Source organism: Pavona decussata, unplaced genomic scaffold (assembly GCF_977016875.1).
Source record: "Pavona decussata unplaced genomic scaffold, jaPavDecu1.1 SCAFFOLD_254, whole genome shotgun sequence".
In the NCBI taxonomy this organism is placed as follows: Eukaryota; Metazoa; Cnidaria; class Anthozoa; order Scleractinia; family Agariciidae; genus Pavona; species Pavona decussata.
In genome coordinates, this window is record NW_028145657.1 from 1,445,262 (window position 1) to 1,469,782 (window position 24,521).

General features: G+C 36.9%; 2 protein-coding genes across 2 annotated transcripts; both read right to left on the bottom strand.

The window, feature by feature from the left end:
* Positions 1 to 1,427: 1,427 nt before the first annotated feature.
* Positions 1,428 to 17,054, bottom strand: LOC146456487 (glutamate receptor 2-like). The gene is made up of 14 exons (XM_085093112.1): positions 16,886 to 17,054; positions 16,615 to 16,770; positions 13,026 to 13,298; positions 12,658 to 12,917; positions 11,595 to 11,720; positions 10,774 to 10,951; positions 9,666 to 9,772; positions 9,152 to 9,295; positions 8,387 to 8,584; positions 7,321 to 7,733; positions 5,986 to 6,147; positions 5,374 to 5,550; positions 4,292 to 4,613; positions 1,428 to 3,528 (listed from the first exon to the last, which is right to left on the bottom strand). Exons 1-14 carry the CDS (start codon positions 17,052 to 17,054, stop codon positions 3,334 to 3,336), a joined length of 2,880 nt encoding a protein of 959 aa, XP_084949238.1. The 3' UTR covers positions 1,428 to 3,333.
* A 2,841-nt stretch (positions 17,055 to 19,895) lies between these two features.
* Positions 19,896 to 24,488, bottom strand: LOC146456488 (rab GDP dissociation inhibitor beta-like). The gene is made up of 3 exons (XM_085093114.1): positions 23,374 to 24,488; positions 22,004 to 22,203; positions 19,896 to 21,183 (listed from the first exon to the last, which is right to left on the bottom strand). Exons 1-3 carry the CDS (start codon positions 24,359 to 24,361, stop codon positions 21,046 to 21,048), a joined length of 1,326 nt encoding a protein of 441 aa, XP_084949240.1. The 5' UTR covers positions 24,362 to 24,488; the 3' UTR covers positions 19,896 to 21,045.
* Positions 24,489 to 24,521: the final 33 nt, after the last annotated feature.

A 24,521-nucleotide genomic window follows, 5' to 3' on the forward strand; every position in this document is an offset into this window, starting at 1 on the left:
AAAGGTCTGCAAAAGTGAGAGTGCTTAAATATTAATTATTTTTATAGATTGTATATAAACGATGTAGATTTTTATACAATGAGTCAATGTAGTTTTTTATGCAATGAGTCAAGCTGCGCCTTTCTCCCGCATTTGTGTCTGCAGAGGTTTTTAGAATAGCCATAAAACAGCAGTGAACAGTTAAAGAAAAAAAAATATTGTCGAATGAAAAACTGCCGCTTTGGCTTAAACTGCAGAATACCCTGCCACTCAAACAGTCTACGTAGCCGGCTAACTCATTTTAAATATGTTATTATGTATTTCTCGTTAAACAACCTTTGCCTTGTTTCGGAGTTAGAACAGCAATCATTAGTTTCAATGTTAACGTTGTGGTTTTTGTAGTAACTCATGACAGGAGCCGACAACGATTGTTCTTTAGGAGGGGCATTTGACAGACAAATCCGGCGATAAGGTAGGGCATTTGAACACCATTTTGGCCCGAAGGGGCGGGAATTTGAACGATCCAATCTTCAAAAGTTCAAATGCCCGGGGTTTGACCGGGGGGGGATGTTGAAGTTTCGAGTTGATCGGCGCATAACAGTGTTTGTATGGAAATCCGATGTCAAATAATTCTCATAAAACATCGCTTCCGAAAAATTCATGAAATGGAAACTTTTGGCACTAGGAAAGGGATTTTAAGAACAAAATTGGAGGGATGTAGCAGTGACAAAAAGCGTCCAGTCGTATTTTGAACTTTCCATACATTTCCCTGTATTTTTTCCCGCGAACTATTTTTAGTAGCAGTTCACGGCTGGTTCGCTTTACAGACAAATGTATGGAAATTTCAAAACACGACTGGACGCTTTCTGGCACAGCTACATCCCTCCAATTTTGTTCTTAAAATCCTTTCCCTAGTGCCAAAAGTTTCCAATTCATGAATTTTTCAGAAGCGATGTTTTATGAAAATTATTTGACATCGGATTTCCATACAAACACTGTCGTTTCAAGCCTCTTTGCCTACCCGTCAAAATGGCGTCGAAAACCGTGATAAGGCCTATTGTCACACAAGCATAAGAAAAATTGCCTAGAAGTATTACATGTAAACACAGCCAAAATTATTTTGTTGTTGTCATCATAGTTGTCGTCGTTTTCTATTTATTTATTTTTAGTTTTTTTTTTTTTTTCAGTTATCTAATAGAATACAGCCCTTTGCAATCAGTCCCAAACGTAAACATGGTCAATTTCTGTACCGGTAGCTAGCGCGACGCGAAACGGATTCTTTCCCAGTGGAATAAGGGGGCCTAGTATCAGAAAAGAAGTGATCAATCAAGCAAATAGATTGGAAAATATGCCACAGTCACTCGTCAGTTTGTCTGGTGAAATAATCTTAGGTCATGTATCTCTAAATGAAGACAATAGATTTCGACACCGAGAAGCAACTGCAATCCGACTTTGATAATATTTCTTTTATTTAAGAGCCGGCCATCGGCTGTACCCTGACAATATCTGCCTATCTACTGCTAATGTCTACATTACGACCAACACTGATACAGAGGCGCGGTCAACATGCTGAATATATGCTTATTAAATTAAAATAAGGAAATAAACTAATTTAGTATCGCTACTTTTAAATTGATTTTACGTATTTCAGGGTTACGGTTTAATAAATAGCTAATACCATAATCATCTTTATTACGTAGCTTAACTGGTCCGCACTGAAATTAAGCATTCTGATTGGCTCCCTGAGTGGTCCGAGTTTTTGGCCTTTATGGACCACTAAAGATGGATCGCTTGCATGTCAACATACGTTTAAAAGGAGCAGTGTCTAAATTTTGACAAAAACAAAGCAAAAATGAGAATAAGAAACCGTTTCCATCGTCATGTTTGACAGAGTTTTACTTTCTTGCACTTTTTCTCGCACTGCTTGAACATAAACAAAATTCAGGCGGACTAGAAAGCAACAAGCGGTAAAGTCTATATAATACTGAACATCTTATTGAACTAGCTTGTTCGGACCGTATTGGGAAAATATTGGTCTCGTCCTTTTTTTGCAAGTTTGTGGACCTCGCCGAAACTTGCAAAAAAAAAAAAACCCGACCAACATTTCCCAATTCGGACCTCAGGCTAGCTTAAGAATATATATTTACATAGGCTGCTTAATATCTTATCTAAAACGTGTTAAGCGATTACATTTTACTGTTAGCTAATCACAAAGTCAAAAGAACAATCTTTTCAAGCAATTTATTTAGCTGGGATTGCATACTCGTCGTACATATAGTTGATAATTACCGTAGAATGTAAATCAGTAATATATTCTCTCGATAAGTATATGTAATCCAGTGAGTCCTCGAAAAAATTAAGAATTAATTTTGATACGTATTTTCAAAGTTTTTGCGAATTGCACGACGTGGGCAATTTGCAATAACTTTAAAAATACAAGTGGGAACTCTTAATTCCACGAGGACTCATTGCGATTACGTGTTGAAACACAGAGGGCAAAATCTTCTTAAAACCGTCGAGGCACTTCACTGAGACAGTCAGCGCTGGAGTAAAGCACTCACCCGTAAGCAAAACAAACAAAGTTTACCCTTTTCTTTGCGTACAAAACAAGACTGAAATTAATTCAAATTTCTAGAGAAAAATACTAACGATAAACAAATGTTGGCCGCATCAAATGATTAACCTGCGCTGTTTGAAAATTACACGAACACACATAGCAAACGGTGGGTCCAAAGAAGGAACTTTCAGAGAAAGCTCTGCCATTGAATTTGACCTGCTCCTTCCTCCCATTCTGAAAGGGTACTCTTTCGTTGGAAGAATTCATAGCGAGGTGAAAGTGCTTGGTCGTCATGAATGATTTCAGCTTTTCAACCAAGCGAATTCGCTGGGCGTCTAGTGGTCTCTAGTCGATCGAAACTTTAAGTTTTTGACAAAAAAACAAAAACAAAAACAAAAAAACAATAATCTTTTGCTATTTCTTGTAAGACGCGAAAATTGTCCTTTAGGAAGTTTCTTTATAGCCTTAGCACTTGATTTCATTGTATTTTTTGAACAAACAAACCGGCTTTAAAGTCAAGCTCCAAAGAAGTCGTTGTTGTTGTTGTTGCACACAAAATGAAGAAACTAACTAAATGCACAAACGGCGTGCTCTACCAATCAGGAGTAAGCAATTTTGCCTTCAGTAAAAGGAAGACGAAACGCCCTCTGTCTCGACCAATCACCGTTAAGTATTTTTGCCCTCTATGTTATACCTGTATTTTGTCATTAATTATACTAATAACACTACTCAATCATTTTTTTTCACATTAGTGTTTTATCCAGCTCTTGAGGGCACTTCAGTCTTCACTTGTTATATTAAATCTTCTGAGCATCTGACAGACTGAGCAGTGGAGCACGCCGCTGACCATAGTCAGTGTAGCCCAAGTCGAACTGCTCTCCCGAATGGTTGTCACCATTCCCAAGTACTTCTCCTTTACAAAGATCTCGACAACTCCTTTTTCTCGTGTGGTGCAATCTTTTGCACAAAGCCTCGCATATTGTTCTTGGTGCCTAGAACGATAAATGACTAAATGACTAAATGTTACACTAGCCCCAGACGCATAAAAAGTACTTTTTTTTAGCCATATCAATGCAAAGACAAGGCAGCTAAGCAAGCAAGTAAGTCTATTTTACGTCGATAGCATGGGAGAGGTCGCCCAATCTCCATAGATGAGGCTCATATAGAAAATGCTTAACTATAAAGAAACTAAACAAATAGCTAAAATACATCAACTCGATTAATTACATTTAGGGAGGTAAAAGTATTTCAAACACTTCAAAAAAGAGGAGGAAAATGAAGAAAGATTTCCCAGTCTCAAAAGATGACCAGAAAGAGAGCTTAAAACCGCCGACCGGTTGGCTCAGTTGGTAGCGTACCGGACTACCGTGCGGGAGGTCTTGGGTTCAAACCCCGGCCGGACCACCACTCAGGGTCTTTAAATAACTGAGGACAAAGTGCTGCCTTTGCTCTGACATCTGCAAATGGTTAGACTTTCTAGTCTTCTCGGATAAGGACGATAAACCGTAGGCCCCGTCTCACAACCCTTGTTTGTAAATAACTCTGTGGGACGTTAAAAAACCTACTCACTGTTCGCAAAGAGTAGGGGACGTAGTTTCCGGTGTTGTGGTCTGGTCTTTGTGTGTATACCCTCATGGTTGGGTGGGTGCTCGGAGATATTAGCTGCATTAAGCTACTCTGTAAATCCGAGGATAAATAAAGATATGATGATGATAATGATGATGATGATGATAATGATGAAAACAGGCAACCCACCTCAGTATCTTTACACTTGGTGTCTCTGTAAGATGCATAAATTAATTCTATGCACAGGACGGTCATCGCAGCAGCCACACCCACAGCGAGCGTGATGAACACTCCAGCCATGTCACTGAACTGCAACTGATCACCGCCTTCCGCGGCTGCTTCCTGGGAGGCCTGGGTCTCAGCGCTACACACGCTACCGCTTTTAAACCATTTCTCAGTCATGCGCCCTAGGAACCCTTCTTGCTGCAGTTCCAGCATGGCCACGCTAAACTCGTGAGTGTACGATGAGTTGCGAGGCAGAGCAAATCCATAATTAATGTTGCCAAATGGTCTAAAAGACAAAACCATGTATCGTCATTGAAAAGCGAAAATTATTTCAAAGGATTTCTGCCGTCCATAATTAGTTTAATATTCTGAGACTATTTGCTCAGAGAAACCGTCTCTTTTTCTCCATCGCTTCGAACACTGAAATCTTTTGGCGTTGCTGAGAGAAGTTCATCTTATATTGTTTAATCAAACACTTTTAATTTTCGGTGACACAGCCTAAAATAAAGCACTGATCGAGGAGGAATGACGTGAATGCTGGACTGGACTACCGCTAACTCTTCCATCAGATATAACTGCATTTCATTTACACTCGTCAATCATTTGTATAAATATTCATTTGTATATTTATTTATTTATTTATTTATTTATTTATTTACCTCTGCTTTTCACCTTCATTTTCGCTTTTTTTTAGACTAACTATGATTAATATGACTATGTAATATATTTTAAGATTTACTGTAGTTCTTCCATTGATTTTGGCCACATGTATACTTTGTTCTAATTACTTAACTGAGGGAGCCCATTCCTTATGAGCACGGTGGCTTCCCTTAAGCTCCCTCGCCATTAGCGTTTAAAAAATAATTTTTTTATTGTACAATTTATGGCAAAACAATAAACTGAACGTTAAAAGTGAGTTTTACAAGTCGTTCGGCACCTATTCAACATAAAAAATACCCACGGCTACTTTTCAGGTGGATTTGGGTGCGAAGTGACCTATAAAATGCCCACCGGTACTTTTCAGGTGGATTTAGGTGCGAACTGACCTTTCAATAAGAGTTAGAGTGTTGCACGGCTCACGTTGGACTTCATATTCCAGTACAGCGGAGTCCCAAAGGAAAGCGTAATTTTCCGTGTTTCGCACTTTTTCAATAGCAAAAGTAGCATTCGGTTCCATTACGATAGAACTCCATAGCTTCTCATAGACTGGGAGCGAGGCAGATCTTAAGAAACAATAAACATATTATTCTGCTGTGATCATTGCAACAATTGTTTCACGCATTCACCTTAATGATATTAGCGATAATAAAGTCAGTAGTATTTTAAAAACATTTTAAAATTAATATTATACTCTGTATTCAAATCTTATCAGATTGGTAAGCGAAGGCAAAAGGAAAAAGGTTGGATTTAGAATTACGAACAACATACAGCTACACGAGTAGGTCAGGGATAGAATAAGTAAGGCTTATATATTAACGTCAGTAGTCAATAGTTTACCGAGAATTCAACGTTTGGAAGACCGATAGCTTACGACTGAATATAAATACCACGCTTTACTGACAATCACTCGCATATTACTTTCTGTTTATGTCGCTATTTTTTATACGTAATGATATGTTTTCTTAGGGATATAAATATGGCAAGCGCCAATGTCTTACTCTAGCATCCTAGCAAGCTGACCAGGTGCAGTTCCAAATTTTATCTTGTTCTGATTGGCCAGATCCTCGACTGTTTTGATTGGATGATCGTATTTGTTAATCGTCAAAAACGCAGCCAAGTTTGCGGTGTAAGTGGCACCAAATATTAAGATGGCAAACCACCTAGTGAAACAGAAAAGAGGTAAAACAAATGTTAGCTGAGTCAGTGCGCCTAATTCTCTTCCCTCAAAATGGCACGTTCTCGAGTTACTTAGAGAAACATTTTTTAGCGTATGTTCTTTTTTTCAATTTTTTTGTCTTTTTTATTATTCCACTAATATTAAAAAGTGATATGTTTTAACACCCCATAGACAATATAGCACATATGAAACGCGTGTCATTATGAAAATCAACCACCATGTTTCAGTCTGAACGATCGTGGCCTCTCATTCAAACGACCCACTTGCGTTAACGCCTCCTAAAACGCTTACCCGGTTGACGCCGAAAAATGAATTAATGCCACAAGCGTTTTAAAAACAGGGCGCATAAATAAAAACATCCCAGTAGAAAATACATTGTAACAAGGGAGACGATTAAATATTTTTCCTTGGAACTGAAGTAAGTAAACTTGATATGGTTAAAGCAGTTTACAATTGAGCGCTTGCTATTTCTCTACTACGTTCTGTAATTGGTTAAAAAAATCGCACCACTTTCTCAACCAATGAGAAGCAAACCTAAAATCATCTGTAACTTGCTCGGACACTTTTTCCCGCCTTTGGTTTTAGCTCCGAAATTCTGATTGGCTCATTGCTCTGTTTGTGTCTATTGTTATCGGCTACAGTGATTATTTTGACATGGTTTTGGTTTTACGGCTCCAAATTGAAAAGCGTTCTAAATAAATTTGGGATACTGTAATGTATCTGTAGAACAGTTAGTATAATTTTTATCCAAAATTTTGCATTTTGAAGGGTAATGTGAAGGGATTTGTAATCTAGTTCTGATGCATGTTATCCGTCAATACCAGTTAGCTTTTGGTATAATTAACTATGTAATTTATGTTTATATTACTTTTTCCTTTTCATTTATTTGGCGTAAGTTACCCTAACATCACAAAATCGAAGTAAATATGTCGGTGATGATGACGATGATGATGATGATGATGATGATGATGATGAACGTGGCTTTTAATTCGCAATTCCAAAATTAACCACCGAAATTTAATTCCCCGCCACGATTTAACGCTCACCTTCAAAAGGTTTCCACACCTCTTAAGATACCGAGTTGGCAACCAGGGGCCCCACCTTTTATTTGATTTAACAGTACGGTATTTATATACAGTATTGCAAGTGAACATACCAAGCTAATGTTGTCGCTCTACCAGAGTGAGATATAGGATGTAGTCCATCCGGCCCCTGCTCGAGATAGGAAGTAGCCGCTGCCCAGCAAGAATTAAAGAAAGACAATGTAGATTTTGCGTGCGCTTCTTCACTTGTTACCTCTGCCGATTGCATAACTCTTCCATAATAACCATACGGGCTCAAATGGTCGTACACCCACACTACAATACCAACAATAACTGAAGAACTGATAATAGCGATCCAAAGGGTTTTCTCAAAAGGATCAAGGAAGCCCCAAGTATTTACTCTCTTCTCTGTATCCGTTTTCTTCATAATGATTTTGAAGCCAAGGCTGAAGTAAGGCTGTGTAAAATCTACGGCTTTTTCTCGTTCAGGGCTGATTGTTAATGTAGAGACAGCTAGCGTCGCTTTCTATATAAAATAAACAACAATTAAGCTATCGTACCAATAACAGACTTAAAATTCATTTTATCTTTTTATTGTAGTCTCTTATAACCGAATCAGGGATCGGGAAGCACCGCTGTTTCGGTTGATGGTCAGGGAGTAACTAAAGCTGATGAATGAAGGCGTTTGTAGAGGGAGCTCATTATTTAAAAGCCTTGTGGTTTCTCATGGGCTTCTTCGCCACCTTTATTTTATTACTATCTTGTATTTCTTTTTATCGTGGCAAAAAATAAACTTGAAACTTATGATGGCTTGCTCGGGATATATTTCCGGATAGGGCGCAAACGTGGTGTCACAATTCCTTTTTTTAATAGTTTACTAATACTGCTGAGGTGAACTAAGATTCTTAGTGATACAATTGTTGGGTTGTAATGGTTTAGTCTATCAAAGACAACTGTGTTAAGTATCTTACCATCAATATAAATAAATGACCGATAATTTTTAAGTAAAGCCGATGCTGTCAATGCAGTGAAATGATATTGGCAGACACCGACAACATAGTGGCTGATACCGGCCATAAATACTGATAGTAGCAGTGTAATGGCCGATATAAGCAATTTAATTGCCTGTATTAGCAATGTAAATATGCATTGTTCCATACGGCCAATGGCAGGGTTTACCTTCTTCGCCAGTTCTCCGATCATTCCACTCCATGAGCCATCGACTTGCCTCTCTCCAAATTCATCTCTGAGTTTCAGTTCATATTCAAACTTAAGCTTTCCTTGCAGTGCATTTAATAGGTCAATACAGAAGCCTTCGTAAGAGACGCCATCGGGTGAGTCGGTAGAATTCTCTTTTTTCATGACAAACGGGGGACTCTGCAATTCACACAAAACGCAATGCGGTTTTTCTTTTTTTTTGATGGTACCTTTGTTGGCTCACATAGTGTTAAGTTTTCTTATATGAACTGCCGGTTATGGTAAATAAGATACGAAACAAACATTGGCTGAGTCAGACGTGACAATATCAAAAAACGTTAATACTATTCGAGTTCTTTAATTTAGGGAATGTCGTAGATATCAAGTTAATTGCTTTGGAAGTATTAATACGCCACAATATTTTAATGAAGTTTAACCTGTGTCCAAACTATGCCTCGACGTACATGGGAACGGCTTGTTTCTGTTTTAAAAAATCGAGTTTAACTTTGAGAATGGGACAGTTGTCCAGGTTGAGTCCAGGTGTGTCAGATTACGTATGATATCACTGCAGGTATAGCCAGCCGGATATTATGCAAGAACGACTGAGTTCCTGCGCTCGAATATTTCATTGGCTGCTTAAACACCATTTGAATTTGGCGTTATCGCACATATGCATTGCACACGATGAGGTAAAAAAAAAAGTATAGAAGTTTGCTGTTGCTTAGTTGAGTATTTCATGATACTCACCAGCGCTATAAGTACATTGATCTTCATGTACTTGAGCTCAAGACTTGCCAGTTTGGGTGTGTCCATTGTGCCACCAAGCCAGATGATTGGTCTTTTTTTGGTCATCTTCAGAGCAGGCTTACGTTTATCGTTAAATTCTCCCACCTACATTTAGAATGAACAACATTGTCTATAAACTCAAAGTGATATGAGATGGTGCCTGTCATTGACAGGGTTTAAAATTTAATTGTAATAAGCTAAGCTACGGGCACCTCAATTCAGGCTAGAGAAAATGCACTTTATAATGTGAACACCCCTAGAGTTCATTTGTCTCCTTTTTTGCGCATGCGCTACGTTTGAATGATGAACTTGTAATCTATAAAACTCATCACATTACATACTTTCTTGTCTCTGTGCTGATGATCATAATTAATTGTCATTAATTATGTAATAAACCATGTTGTATCTCTCACTACCTCAAATCATCTTTTTATTTACCTTGCCATTGATTACTTCATTAATTATCTTTTATTACCTTGACCCATCCTTCATCCGATTGATAATTAACCACATCATATACGGTCTCTCTTGGTGATCCTGTCACGCCAAATTTGATATCGCTCATGATTCCCTGGGTCTTAACCTAAAGTGAATAAGAAAACTAATAGAGACTTTGTAATCTTTTCCAATTAGACAGTGGCTCGTATTTATAATTAAACGAGAATTTGTTCAACCTCGATTCTCTTCGGTGACATGGAAACCACTCACTTCGTTACCTAGGACCTAAACTGTGGAATGATCTCACTCCTAGAATTAGATATCAACCCTCTCTGAAGCAATTTAAAAGAGTCGTACGTAATCAGGACCTTACTGACCTAGCTGCAAATGATAGTAACTGACGAGGCTGCAACCTATGCCGAGAATTACTGTCGTTTCCATGAGTATTACAATTTATGTATGAAATTTTTAATATTTTAATATGGTTTACGATGTAAATTTCAATATATTGTAGTTCTTTTTTTTTTTTTTAGCTAGAGTTAAAATAGGCTATTTAGTTAGGTGTCCACTATTAGTAGAGGGGACTTCTCCTCTCAGCTACATTCCTTTTGTGACACAATAATAAAGTTATTATTATTATTATTATTATTATTATTATTATTATTATTATTATTATTATTATTATTATTATTATTATTATTATTATTATTATTATGCTGTATTTTAGTATTTTTAGAATGCATAAAACAGTTATAGGAAAAACTGCTACCAACGTTATTCAGGGCAGTTTGGATAGCATTCACATATGAGCCAATAACAATCATAATAATTTTTGGAACAACTCGGAATCAAAGCAAGGATGAAAGTGTTGCAATGAGAACCTAGTGTTTCTTGGGACAGCCCGTAATTATATTGAGGAACATGGTCTCTGTCAGAGTTGAGAACTTTAATTTTTTCACCATGCAACGACATACTGTAGTTGCAGCCTTTTACTATTACACGTTTTCCATCTTAATCGTACTGAAGGCCACACTTAGTAAGCCTGAGTTTGTCAATATCTTATCGTTATTCAAGTAGTCATTGGTAGTTAAATAAACTTCGTTAACCCTCATCAAACAGAAATACCCAAAAGAGAGAGCTACTTCCTTTTTTCATTTCACCCAAAAGCGTTTGTCCATCAACCCAAGGCTTAACATCTTGTTTGTGTGACGAACATAATCCATTTGTGACAGAGGGCATTGTAAGCGATTTATTCTGAGCCAGTACTTGTCCAATAGCCTTAGTAATAGTTAGCACAGCATCATAAATTCTTCCAGCTCGGGCCTGAAATTGAAGAATGAAATAATTGCAGAACAACCACTGAGAATACAAGAAACGTTTTCTATAGTATTTGCCTTGGGTGGTCTTTAGATCACATGGCCACACTTGGTGACGGGGAAGATCAAACGTTTAACTTAATGTTTAGGATTCAAACCGTTCCGTCACGTGAAGGACCAAATAAGGAAGTTTTGCTGTCATGTGACCAAAACCTTCAAGGTGTGTCATAAGTATATGTCATTGGCTTTTTCACAAGAGAGAAAGTGAAAAGTGGCTGGGTAGGAGTCCAAGAAGACTTTCGTTTATTTTTCCAACAAGCAAAGATGTTACCATATTTTTTGTATAACTCGCTAGCTGACAATTACTATGCTGTTGTGACTGTCATTTCATATAATTGTTTCATTCCTTTTAACACTCGTACCATTGCTTTTAATGTGGTGTTCGTGATTGGGTGAATAAACTTTCAATACTTCCTACTTTAAACGTGTTTTAAAAGAGACATGTGAAACTAACTGGGGCCTCTGCCCGGTTGCTAAGAGACCTTTCCCCTGAAGTTTTGGCTTACATTGATTGGTTGGGTTCCCTTACATTAACTGAATCGGCTCCCTTTTCACTTACGTTGAGTGGTTCAGTTCTCTTGGCAACTTACATTAATTGATTCACTTTCCCCAGTTTTCCTCCATTCTTCTGATACTCGGTCATATAGTTCGCCATGTCCAACCACAGGCATGCGCACACCAATAAGTCCTTCTTTGTAAACAATTCCCTTGTTTTGCTGAAAAATTTCACTTATTTTGTCCTTAGTTTTATTATTACTAAAATTAGTCTAGCTGAAAGCTATCCATTCTTTGCCGGACAAAAAAAAAAATAATAATACGATGAATATAGTGTCATTGATTTCTCTTTCGTAGCAAAGTTACGTTCTAAGTTAGTTGTCCAACGGTTATTGAGCAAACCTGTCAAGTATTTGTTCTTTCTGTTTGGCAGTCTGTCCGTGTCAGTATTATAAATGTAATCAGTTTGTTTTCAGCTTGGTATAAAGACCAAACTTTAATAGTCTGTATGTTTTATTAGATGGCGAATGGAGGTTAAAGCTTCCAGGCACATTTTCAACTGAATGTAGACTGCTGCTCATATGACTATGTTAGCGTCACAGGATGAGAGAGACCTGAGAACGATTGATAATTTTGGATACCTCGCAATTTTAAGGTGGCTCCCACCGATTTCTAACACTTAGAAGTTACGGTTGTTTTCTTCACTTTATAGGTTACCATAGGAACAATATATCCTGTTAAAAACATCCCCACATTTAACTTTCAGTGATTATAACTCGAAAACGAGATCAGTGACCACCATTTTTACTATCGAATTCTAATGAGCATACCAAATGAAACTTTTTGAAAGGTTTAAAAAATTTTACCGAGGGGTTCAAACCCACCTTAAATTTTCGCCCTGAACCCCTCCCTACAATTTTCTAAAACTATGGAAAAAAGTTGCGTCTTTGGACAAGGAGAGTGTTCGCATTGTTAAACAGTTCAAAAGTCCACTACACATCATCTTCTCCAGCTGTTGAGGTCCTTCCCTGTGAAGTGCTCTAAGCATAACAGGCTGAAAACGCTAAGGAAACGGCACGTTCTGTTGTGGTAAACTTAAGTTGTTGATTCAACCCTTGTGCCTTCAGTGTTTGAAGAATGTGCAAATAACCAACTAACCTTAGCTATGGCTCCATCAGTAAGAATCCAAACCCAATCGTTAATCATATCCAGCTTTTCAGCTTGTTCTAACACTTGTGGTACATAAACAGCTTCACAACTCAACAGTATAACACGTGCACCTTTTTCCCTAAGGTTCAACAGCTCATCAGTGGCGTTCACTTCATTATCGCCAGCAGTGACAGGAAAGTGTTCAGTGGCAAGTATTTCCCAGTTTTTTTGAATCGCAAGTTCTTTAAAAGCCAACAAAGAATTCATTTCTGAAAAGTAAGGAAAAATGGACTAGAAAAAGTGAACAGTTTTGGAGTGAAGTGTAGTTAAGACACACGCTGTTTGGTGTTTTTACAATTATCTGTAGCTGTTCTTACCATTATCTGTAGCTGAGGTTAAGATTCCCATCCGTTTCCACTTAAAACTTTCAATCAAGTTCATCATGGCAAAACCCATACTGGTGTCAGTAGGAGACATCCGTAGTAAATACTTGTATCGAATTTGAAATTTGTAAAAAAACTCAGGATCCGTGGCACTGGCACTTATTAGAGGAATGTGAAACTTGGAACACACCGGATACATAGCTTTCACAGCGGTGGACGTCTTTGGGCCAATAATTGCTATGACTCCCTCAGAGATGAGCTGATTAGCTAAAAGACAAGATTGAAATACGTATTGAGAGGAACTAGTCTATATATATCCCGTCTCGTCTATATATCCCGTTTTTCCTAAACGCGAAAATCTTACGTCTGAATTGTCTATATTATAAACTGTTGGCTGAGCCAAACCAACCAGAATGCCAAAAGTTTCGAAGGACGTCTTTAAGTTTTCCTTTTTTCCTAGACCAATAACCGAGTGGAACTCACTGCCCGCTGACTTAGTAAATTGCAAGTCATTATCTGATTTTAAGTTAAATTTAGGAAAGCACGTGAAATAAGTGAAGTAATTTATAGTAAATTATAATTTTCAATTATTATCTATTTTTTTTGTTATTTGACATATTTACTTTTATTCAACTTATACATATGTACATATATGAGTATATATATGTATATTTTATTTTAGCTTTTATTACAGTTGATGTGATGTCTTACAAGATTTTATCAACTTAATAAATGTAGATGTAGATGTAGATGTAGATGTAGAAACGATGCACGACGTTAATAATGATTGTGTCCCTCTAAACCTTAAAGATTCATTTCTCCCCATAAAGAAAGTACATTCCTTTAATACACGATCCTCTGTATCTGATAATTTTATATACAATGATCAAGGCTGGAGATAAAAAGACAATCTTTCTCTAGAGCCGGTGTGAAGCTGTGGAATGAGCTACCAACAAAGCTCCGGGTATTACCAAACTCGCTATTCAAAAAGAAAATCAAAATTGTACTATTTAACATCCTAGAATCTGAAGACTTGTATGACGATTTTGAAACTCTAATAACAAAATTCAAATCACAACTGACATAGTTGTATACTACCGTTTTGTGATTCCTTTCCTTCCTACCCTATTTCGTGTTTTTTCTTGTCTTTTCTCCAGCGTTGCCTTTAAAGAAGCTCAAAAAAGTTCTTCATTATTTTAGTCCTCCAAACACCTTTCCTTATTCTTGTATCTTTGATATTATAGATCAGTCTGCCTTCCGTTAATTAGCAAATAAATTTATTCTTTCTTTTTGTCATCCTGGCTTGCCTAGATTAGCTATGCTACCTGCGGCGCCAAGAAATTGTAAATGTAATTTTTAAAAAAAAACGCCTATTAAAGTTGAAGTTGAAGTTGACTAGGGAACAGCTCCAGTGTCAATCGTATTTACCCTATCTAGACCGGGGGGGGGGGGGGTGGGAGATTCTCCCCGCAGCGACTTTGACCCTGAATAACTTTTTTAAAATTTGCGTAAACGGCATGAAACTTCAGGACTTTTCTGTAAATTTATCTGGAAAAAAATTGACTTTCATGTTACCATGGTAACTAATTTTTGACATGCAGTTTTATCACACAATTGAAAATCCATTTTTAAAATGACGAAAATTTACTTTTTTATCGTAACTTTTATGTTTTGAGGTAATGTTTGTGTCCCTTATTGGTTTTGATTACTTTTCTGAAGTTCTGGAGAATCCAGACATCCAAGATGGCGGATCCAAGCCAGAAGGTGGCCTCCATTTGGCAATCATGACGTAATTACCACGTCATATGACGTCATAACCTCATGTTGCAGACCTCAAAGGAAACATCTCTGCACGTTTTATCTATCCTTCAAGCTTTATTGTCATAGTTACGGTCCAAAAAAAACCTGGTCTAGATAAGGGACAGCCGGTGATATCGTTGAGTCTTAACAAGTACGGCGCACACTTTTATCAAGGAGGTTCTCTTAAACCTGGTCTTTGCCTTCAGTCATGCACCACACTGGACAGCTTAAAAAGCCTTTGGAAACGTAAAGACATTGTTGTCAAAGCCTCCAACAAAGGCGAGGCGGTAAAAATAAAAACAATCCAAAAAATTCAAATCCACTCCCCGACCGACGTAGCACCAAAGTTTCTTTAGAAATAACTAATCCCCTAATTTGTTGTTAGATTGATTTTAGAAAAAATCGTAAATTTTGGCGCCTTTTGCTTGGATATTAATAAAAAGGTAATGAATGTTTGAATTACATATACAGTGCGTGGGGACAACATGATAAAGACCTTTTAGGATTGGCTAACGACATGTGGGTGACGCCGACCAGTTGTTTGTGCAGGCCTGTCAAACCATATTTCATTTTTCATATTGCTTGACCACTAGCCAAGTTTTTGTTTATTTTTAGCCTCCAAAGGGAGCTCCTCTGTATTATTAGGTATTGAGCGACTCAAGTTGAATCGAAACTCGACGCAGTTTACTGTACGTTTCACAGTTTCACGAATTCTATCGTACACGGTCAATGGGATGCTTGGAAACGTTAGGCAATTTGTACTGTCTTCTTTTTTGCACCGATCTTCCGTTGTTTGTTTGGGAAGTTAGTAGATACAGTACATCTGGTCTCATTCATAACATCATGTCAATTTCGCTATACCAGCAGTTTGCCACAGGAATCTTAATCATTAACAGTGCTTTTTCTTTTGGGGCGTTTCGTTCCTGATGTTCTTGCATTGTTATTGTGACTTGTTTTGCATAAAATATTGACATCTTATTTCTTACCACCAGCTTTGCCATAAATTAAAACCATGATAAATTAAAACATTTATATTATTTTATCCGAAGTGTAAATAATCAGGACAGTCGAGCCACAAACAATACGAATGTGACATAAATGTCAGCTTTGTTTTTTACCTGACTGAAACGCGCGGTACACCAAGCTGTCGTTTCTGTTTGGCGTGAAGTTATCACGGCCAAAACTAGATCTTCTATATGTATCAAATATTTGAAACTTAAATCAAGATATCATCCTGTTATAAGCTACTGTGGTGCCATTCGAATAAATCGGTATATTTTAACGCAATAAGGGAAATACTTTATATTATATATCGTTGCTTGGAAAAAGCAACAAAGAAAACGTCAGGTTGCGGCAAATTACGGTGGGCTAGGTTTCCATGGTTTCAGTCCTTAAGGTTGCAGGCCAGGAGGACGAAGTGGGCAGAATTTCTTCGGAAGTCATGGCATTATTCCATCACTTATTGCGGTCCAGCTTATTTTACGTTTGTGTCGCTTTGCAATCTGCTATACTGCTCTAATTTATGTATGAGGGGAAATATCGATTTTCTGGTGGGTAATTGTTACTCCGAAAAACAGTGAAAAATATATAGTCCCTAAAAAAAGCAGGACCGGTTCGCTTGTCTCTTGTAATCCGCCTCCTACTGAAGACTAATAACTTTGAATGAGATAAAAAAATAATAAGACTTTCACGAATCTTTACATATTACATAACTCTTGCAACAACCAAGAAAACCTTAAGCTTCATTTTCTCACAGAAAAAAACCCTGGCTTCTTCAACTTACCTCTGTAAATGTTCTCAAATGAATTCTCTAATGCCGCGAATTTCACAACAGGGCGAAGAGTTACGTTGGAGAGAAAGTTATCCTTGCTGATCGAGCGGACTGCAAACCTGAACACTCTTTCATCTAGCCCTGTGTTGTTTTCTGAGAAGATGGCGCCTGCAAATAAAAACACATTCTTGTATCCATTTTGTCTAGCAAGACGGCCAAACGTCTTCCCGTTTTACTTTCCCGGTTTGAAATGTAAAATAGCAATTGATGCCGAGTCACTTACCAATTTTCAAAATCTGCTGCCCTTGGGCGTAAAATATCGGCAAACAAAGACCAAGAAATAGCACTTGCAATGAAGACATGGTGGCAGTTTGGTGTGTCTTGTATTTAACAAGTAATACAGGCCCCAAGGACGATTGTAACTGTTGGTCATGTGATTCGTTCCTTGGCATTTACAGAATTACGTTAATATTTATTTTCATCTCTTATGTTAATTTACGACAGAAATGTTGTTACTCGCAGGCAAAACAAACTATTGACCGCTGCATGTAGCATAATTGACATCGTTTAATTTATTACCGCCTATATGGGGTAAATAAGTTCTGTCAATATCTCTTATCTACCACTTTCTCACATCTAAAAACTGCCTCAGTTAAATTGTAAGCGTATGTTATTTTAGTGAAGCCTCTATTTTTCCATTTGAAGTCCCATTAATCTATATAAATTAAATTAACTTTTCATGAAATTTAAATTTAATTGGTTTTAAAAATTTCATGATTCGGAGTGGCACATTGCAGGATTGATGATTATATGTATAGACTAAAAGTCTCTATTATTTAGAAAGAAAACGAACTATGCATGGTCATTCATGGGATTTTGAAAGCTTTTAACTGAATTTTTATTGTACTCGATCTGTAAAACAAAGAGAAAGAAAAAGAAAACAATTACGGCAAAAGATAAGCCAATACTTTGAGAGCAGTTATGACTTAACCGTAAACAATCTTAGTCGGTTCACAAAAACGTACGAAAGGTGATTTTAGCTGGCACTCGAACACGCATAACGCCAATTTTCTTATGGCATCGTCTCAATAAATCGTTGAGACGGTTTTTATTAAAGTAATTTCGATATTTTTAGCCAGCTCATTTTGGCACGAGACAGGAAAAGAAAAACAGATAACGGTAGGACAGACCGTGATAAATTCACAACTGTAATTCCTTTTTCATTAAATTTCTAATCACTGTCTCCAAACAATAGATGGCATATGAAGATATGACGTGGATGGCAACTTTCTCATTCGAAGATTTCAATTTTATTCTTATCTGAAGTAACTTAATTTAAGCTTGGCTGTTTATCTGTGATCAACCCCCAGTAGGGATTTTAAAGACCCCCCTTTTCTTGATCATAAGATCTAAGCTCAATTGCCGAACGCTTGACATTTTGATTGAATGGGAGGCTTAATTAAACCAAACATTTCTTGGTCGATGACGTCACGAAGCTCGTCTTATGAAACGGGAAACATTTGCACTCAAACGTTTTCAGAGCTTTTGACCTCAAAATGCTTTACAGGGCCAGTTGCCATCGAATTCTGTTTTTAAAGTAAAATCCGTCATTTATATTTTAATTATTAATTTTTTTTTACTTTTGCTATGTCATGCGATCTATTTTCCTTAAAATAGTCTAAACTAAACTAAATCTCGGTTTCCTTATCATAACTCATGGCATGATGAAATTAAAGGAGGCTGAATCATGAAGTATAAAATTTTATAAGACACTAAGGCCAAACGAACAAGACGCACAAAATAGCTTTTTCCTCCCCGTTTTCTGGATCGTTATAGTCGTTATCCGTTTCCCCCAATAAACTGGCTGCAAAAATGCTCCCATTCAAACAAAAACGAGAAAGTGGAAAACTGATTTGTATTTTTCTTCATACATAACCGAGTTTTTTTTTGTGTGTAAATTCTTCTTAATTCAACCCTGACACGCGAACAACACTTTTCTTATTATGAGTTCCCCTGTAGTTTCAAGTCCATTTTCAAAAACATGCCAAACTATTTATCGAAAAAAGTCAAAACTTAGCATGCAGAGGTTTGTTATAGCAAAGAAAGGAGTTGTTCGTATTAATTAGATTACGAGCGAGTCATACCAAATTAGATTAAGCCCGGAAGAGTTGCCGCTTCTTTCTTAGTCGGGCCGCTTGCTAGAGTTTATATATTCAATGGGCACAATAGGGTTGTGTTAGTTTTTGAGTCCATTTTGCCGTTGTACAACAAGATTATATATCAGCAGGCAATTGTATTTTCTGTTTTTCATATAAGGTCGCAAGTGAGATTCGTGTATGAATACCGTGCTTTGCTTCTGAAAGCAAAAGGAATTGTGTTTCCTATCTATTAAGGTAATTTCCAACTCATAAGTCATGCAATTAGCAAAAATAGGGGAGTTGATCAGCAGAAAAGTGAGTGTATTGTGGTTTACACCAGGTGGACACATGTGCAAGTCAAATTAAACCGTACTTGTCCTTTGAGAAAGATATGATGCATGTCGAGTGCGGGAGTGGTGGACATCGGAAAAAGCCTGGTAACGAGACTGCTGTAAAGCCGGTGCCTACTACAGTGCAACGAACTCAACCGCGGCCACCCAACGTTGATCAGCCAATCACAAGTCACATTGACAACAAAGCAGTCTGACTTTGGTAGTTTGTAAGCCAATCAAAAACGACAACATTTCTTTAAATTTCAAAGTGTCGGTTTTTTCGAAGGCCCCGGTTGAGTACCGAAGTATTTTTGCGCGGTCTCTGACTATGCGGGAAAAGCAGATATTAGCAAGGGCTATTGGAATCCAAAAAGAAAATTGGGGGTAACCAATTCTAAAAAGCAATAAAATACAAAGCAATGCATGGCATTTTTTCCCAAATTGAAGCTTTACTATCTCTGAAAAATGCATGGTTACCCCCAATTTTCATTTTGGATACCAAGGACACTTGCTAAGTTCTGCTTTCTCCGCATAGTTTTAAACCGCGCAAAAATATCCCTGTTGTATTAGTAGACATCACATGCAGGAAACCCGAGTATCTTGAGATCCGAAAGTAGGCACTGTCCTTAAATGTTCCAAACTCTTGTCCAGCCAAATCAAATAAGATACACGTGTAACGAGGGGCTAAAATTATTTTTCAACGAATTTACGGCAGTGTTTATCATGCACTTATTTTGAAAGAGGCCAGCTTTACCCTCTCGCGACGGGTTTAGCTGCACGCTCTCTTGAGGCAGTAATTAAGGGATTAAAAACGTTTCCTACATAGATATACAAGTTTATCGTTTGAAAGCAGAGTTGAAAGTTTAAAAAGGCAGGAGAAATGATGATTGACAACTGACCATGGCTTGTGAAGTCTCCTTTAACTTCGAAAAGTATGATATTCTATGTTGCAACATACATAAAACATAAAAATGAAATGAAAAGAACTAACAAACGGAACAAACGTCTTGGTGTCGACCGGTATAATTTGTCGCAGTTCTCTTGTGTAGACTTGTACTTATCATCAGGATTTTTCAGCGTATTTTCCTACTTGTTTTTGGTTGAGCGCTGAGATCTGTTGGTGTCGGTTCCCTAAGGTTGGGTATACTGTGTTCGATCTAGGAAGATCAAAGGGATCTCTGCTTGCAGGGTAATACTATGTAAACTTAGCAAAGAAAGAATGCTCTTAAACAAAACATGAACAAGAACTGCGCCTAGCAATGTTTTATTTTAAAATAAAAATAACAAATGAAGGATAAACTGCTCACCAAATAAATAATTCAATAAAGAACAGTCTTCCTGGAAGGCATACCATATTTCTCAGTTAAATAAATAGAAAACTTTCAATAGATAGATAAATAAATAAATAAATAAATAAATAAACATTGTGACAAATATGTCATAATTTTCATAATAAAGACATCAAACATTGAAATGTAGATATATGATGATACATCCATGCCTATAGTACATCTATTATATATGTCTATCAACAGGGTACCAAAACTGACATTATAGCATATAATTGTACTAAACTGTATAAGTAAACTATATTAATTTTTTTGTACTAAATAGTCACAAAATAAATTTTTATTGTCCAGCTTTGATCAGGACTGTAAATTGAAAGAATCTTATATGTAATGTACTGGTGTGTTGGATTTTGACTCTTCATGCACAAGATGAAGACATCAGGACAATATGCGACGTACCCCTGATGAATAGTTGTAAAATAAGCTCTAGATGTAAACTGACAATCTTACTTTTTAAATGAGGTTTTTCAATTTTAATCTTTTAGTATTTCTCACCTATAAATAATTTAATTTTTTTCTTTTTAAAGATTTCTTAACATTCTAAAATCTTTAGGATATCTTAACTGTTATTAATAGCACCTTTCCACTAGTTAGTCACATTATTATAATTATTATTTTTAGTAATCAATGTTCTGCCTCAGTGTTGTAAGAAAGTGAATGCAGGTCAAGCTTTTCTCCCACAATCCTCTCATACATGGCCATGATATCTTTACAGCATGTCTCAAAATGAGTAGTTGCATCGTAAGACTTGGAAATGAAGATCTGAAACACATCAATGGAAACTACTTTATTACATCTCAGTAACACTGACTGAGGCATATCATTACATTATAACATGCATTACATTTACAGATTGTTAGCCAATCAAGAATCTCCAGTTATTAATCTTGTATTTGGTAGAAGGCATTGGCTGCTTAAAGAAAGATTGGGGGGGGGGGGGGAGGGGGGCAGTTGAGTAGATGTTTGCTGTATTTCAAGTGAAAATTCAACAAATGACAATATTATTTTTTATCAATCTGGTAGCAGTGGCAAATACATTTAAATACACATTACTTTAAAGTAGCATTTAATTAATGTGGGTACAATTTTACAATTTTATTTATCTTAAGTTGAAATAATAATTAATTTGAGATTTTATTATAAATTATTTATTCTTTTTCTGTTATCCTTTCACATAATTATGTAAAGTGCATTTGATGGTCTTTAATGGAAAGTTGTACAATATAAGTTTTATTATTATTATCACAATATGTTAACTAATCAGTCACTGCTTGGGCAGGAAGTGAGTTGCATAGTATTGAGGCACCACCTGTGGCCTGGGATGCTCTGCACATTCTATTCTTTCCTTTGCTAACATGTCATGCATTTTAAAATACCATGTGTCTAGCACTTTTCTCAGAATTCTGGCGGTCCCCAACAAACACACGTGCTGCAAGATCACCATTATTATTATTATTATTATTATTATTATTATTATTACTATTATTATTATTATTATTATTATTAATATTATTATTATTATTATTATTATTATTATTATTATTAACAATATTATAAAGGTAACTCACAACTCATTTCTTACCTTGCTTTCTGTGCCATCATCTGTTGGTTCAAGCAAATCACTCACCCACAAAAACTGCTTGTCAATTTTACCAAGAAGCTCCAAACCAGGCTTTAACTCTGTTTCAGGGGTTGATGTTTCCACCTTGGTACTGACAATAGCCAAGTACTTGCCTTTTGGAGCAACAGCATTTGTCGAGGACAGCCAACAAATATATATGTCTAAAAAGAATACAAACAGTTCACAGCTGGTAAAATTATAGACATAGTGAGTCATCCGTTGGCTACTGGCAAATTTTACTTGCCTAAGAAACAGAGCTAAAAGTCTTTATACCATAATAAGAACTGAAAAGGGGCAAAAGATGGTCTTTGAACAAAGGCCATCCATCTTTGATGGTAAGATAACTTAGCCCTCTCCCCAAAATCACAAATTAAAATCAGAAAATTCTTCGACCTATCACGCACTAAAGTTTGCATAATTCCTCGCGAACTGAGCGTAGCAACGTTAATAAATTTGCTGGGCCGAGCCAAGCTAAGCCGCGCAAATTCGAGCGAAAAATATATTTATATATATAGATATATTTTGTTGAAGATGTCCGCGGTGTTGCCTGGCAACAGTGGAAAACAAAGAATGAATGTACATTGAATTACATTGTTGTACATTTCCTCGTGTCAGAAATACATGTAGATTTCAACTGCAAACTAACCTGTGCAACTATGAAAAAAACCATGCTCATCAAAATAGTTGCCATGTTCAGAAACCTTTTAATCTCCTCATTTGATGCCACACTTCAAGTAAAGAGGGCTTTCCACCCAGCCCTAGCTTCACGAGGTTTTGCGAGTCACATGTTTCTAGTTTTAATATGATTTTACTGTGGCAGTTCTTGAAGGTACTAAAATGGATTTGACAGTGTGAAGTTTTCCAGCAAGCATTGCTGGGAATAAAAGAACAAGCAACAACAATGGCAGACAACTGTTTACATTTACTAAGCAGGTGTATGTATGCATCTCATTAATATTAATACCATGAAGACACCCATTTTCACTTTTAAATATATTTTTTAGGAAAGTTTCATTTCTGATTCCAAAAAATCATTTCAAGGTGGAATCAAGTAAGCTTATAAGCTTACATGGCAATCTGTTAAGTCCGAAAGTCTTTAAGTTCATGAACGGCACACGAAATTATTTAGTATACATACAAATGTCAATTCGAATACACTGGTTTGATCATGTTTTGATCAATATGATCGCTCATTGATATTTTTTATGGCCTTCTTTTAACAGAATCTCTGTAAAAAGACTTGATTAAAATGAAATAGTGGGAAGCTTAAAGGAACGCAAACTTAAAAAGGTAAAGATAAATTACGTCGACGATAATGGTATGGGACTTACCAGATTTTCGATTAACTTGATTTTGTGGAATAATCAATTGACAGGAGTTTGAATTCCCGGCTTTCTCAATCGGATGCGATAGAATGCAGATGCACCGAACAACCTCACCAACTTTTTTTACTCTGTCGGGGAAATAGGAAGGGTCAGCGATCACAAACTTCGCTCTCGCTACTTCACCTTGGGACTTAACTCCAGTGAAAGATCCATTCTCAATCACTATCTCATCTATACATTTGTCCAACATGTACGTTCCTCCGTATACAGCTGACAGCCTAGCAAACGCTTGGGGCAGCTCACCAAGCCCATAGAGTGGGTACAAATACGGGCTTGTGCCATAGCTTGATAGAGAATCATAGTACAGTTGGATACGTCGTAGAGTTTCCTCACAAGGCTGATCCAAGTAGTCATCATTAAGGAAGAGAGCGATGGCATGCCCGGTAAAATCTTGAGTGTTTTGATCCAGACCAAACTTCGAATACACTTCTCTCATTTTGGTTTCCTTCGAATCAATTCCTTGCCATGTTGAGGGATCGTCAAAATTGTAATTCGTGGCAAAGATGAGGAAATTTCGAAATCTACGTTTCTCGAAAATACCCATCAAGCTTGAAGTCAGGGCTTCCTTGTCGTCAGCAGGAACTTTGTAGACGTTTCCACCCTTGTACACATAGCTTCCATCGATCTGCTTGAATTCCAAGTATCTTGTCACTTTAGTATGGACAAGCAATTTTACCAAATTACCATGTGCCATCAAAAACTTCGGGACCAAGTCAACATTCCAAGAACGGCCATCACCAAAGCTCCCTGTGGAACTGGAATCGTTGAATTTTTTAAAGAGTGTTTCTAAAGGATGCATTGAAGTGCTCTCCCCACCATAGTAATTATTTCGGTCCATATGGAGCACTTTTTTGCCGTTTACGGACAGTAAACCGCTCAAAATGCATTCCTTTAGTCCGGTGCCGAGTATAATACAATCGTATTCTTCATCCATGATGAGTGAAATGGCAGACAAGGGTTTGGCACAGAAAAAGAAAAATTTATTACACGAACAGGAGAAAAGAAGAAATGTTTTTAGAAGTTGACCAATAAGAGAACATTTTAGAAACTTACCAAAGATTCATTACCGCTTTTAGCTTAAGCTGCTGGCTCAG

Excerpts from the sequence above, each read along its gene's own strand:
- LOC146456487 (XM_085093112.1), bottom strand. The coding sequence starts at position 17,054 with ATGCCAAGGAACGAATCACATGACCAACAGTTACAATCGTCCTTGGGG. Across the intron at positions 13,299-16,614 it reads ATTTGAGAACATTTACAGAG|CTAATCAGCTCATCTCTGAG; the intron begins GTAAGTTGAAGA and ends CTTGTCTTTTAG. Across the intron at positions 6,148-7,320 it reads AGAGCGACAACATTAGCTTG|GTGGTTTGCCATCTTAATAT; the intron begins GTATGTTCACTT and ends CTGTTTCACTAG.
- LOC146456488 (XM_085093114.1), bottom strand. The coding sequence starts at position 24,361 with ATGGATGAAGAATACGATTGTATTATACTCGGCACCGGACTAAAGGAA. Across the intron at positions 22,204-23,373 it reads TCAAGTTAATCGAAAATCTG|ACATATATATTTGTTGGCTG; the intron begins GTAAGTCCCATA and ends TATTCTTTTTAG. Across the intron at positions 21,184-22,003 it reads ATGATGGCACAGAAAGCAAG|ATCTTCATTTCCAAGTCTTA; the intron begins GTAAGAAATGAG and ends GATGTGTTTCAG.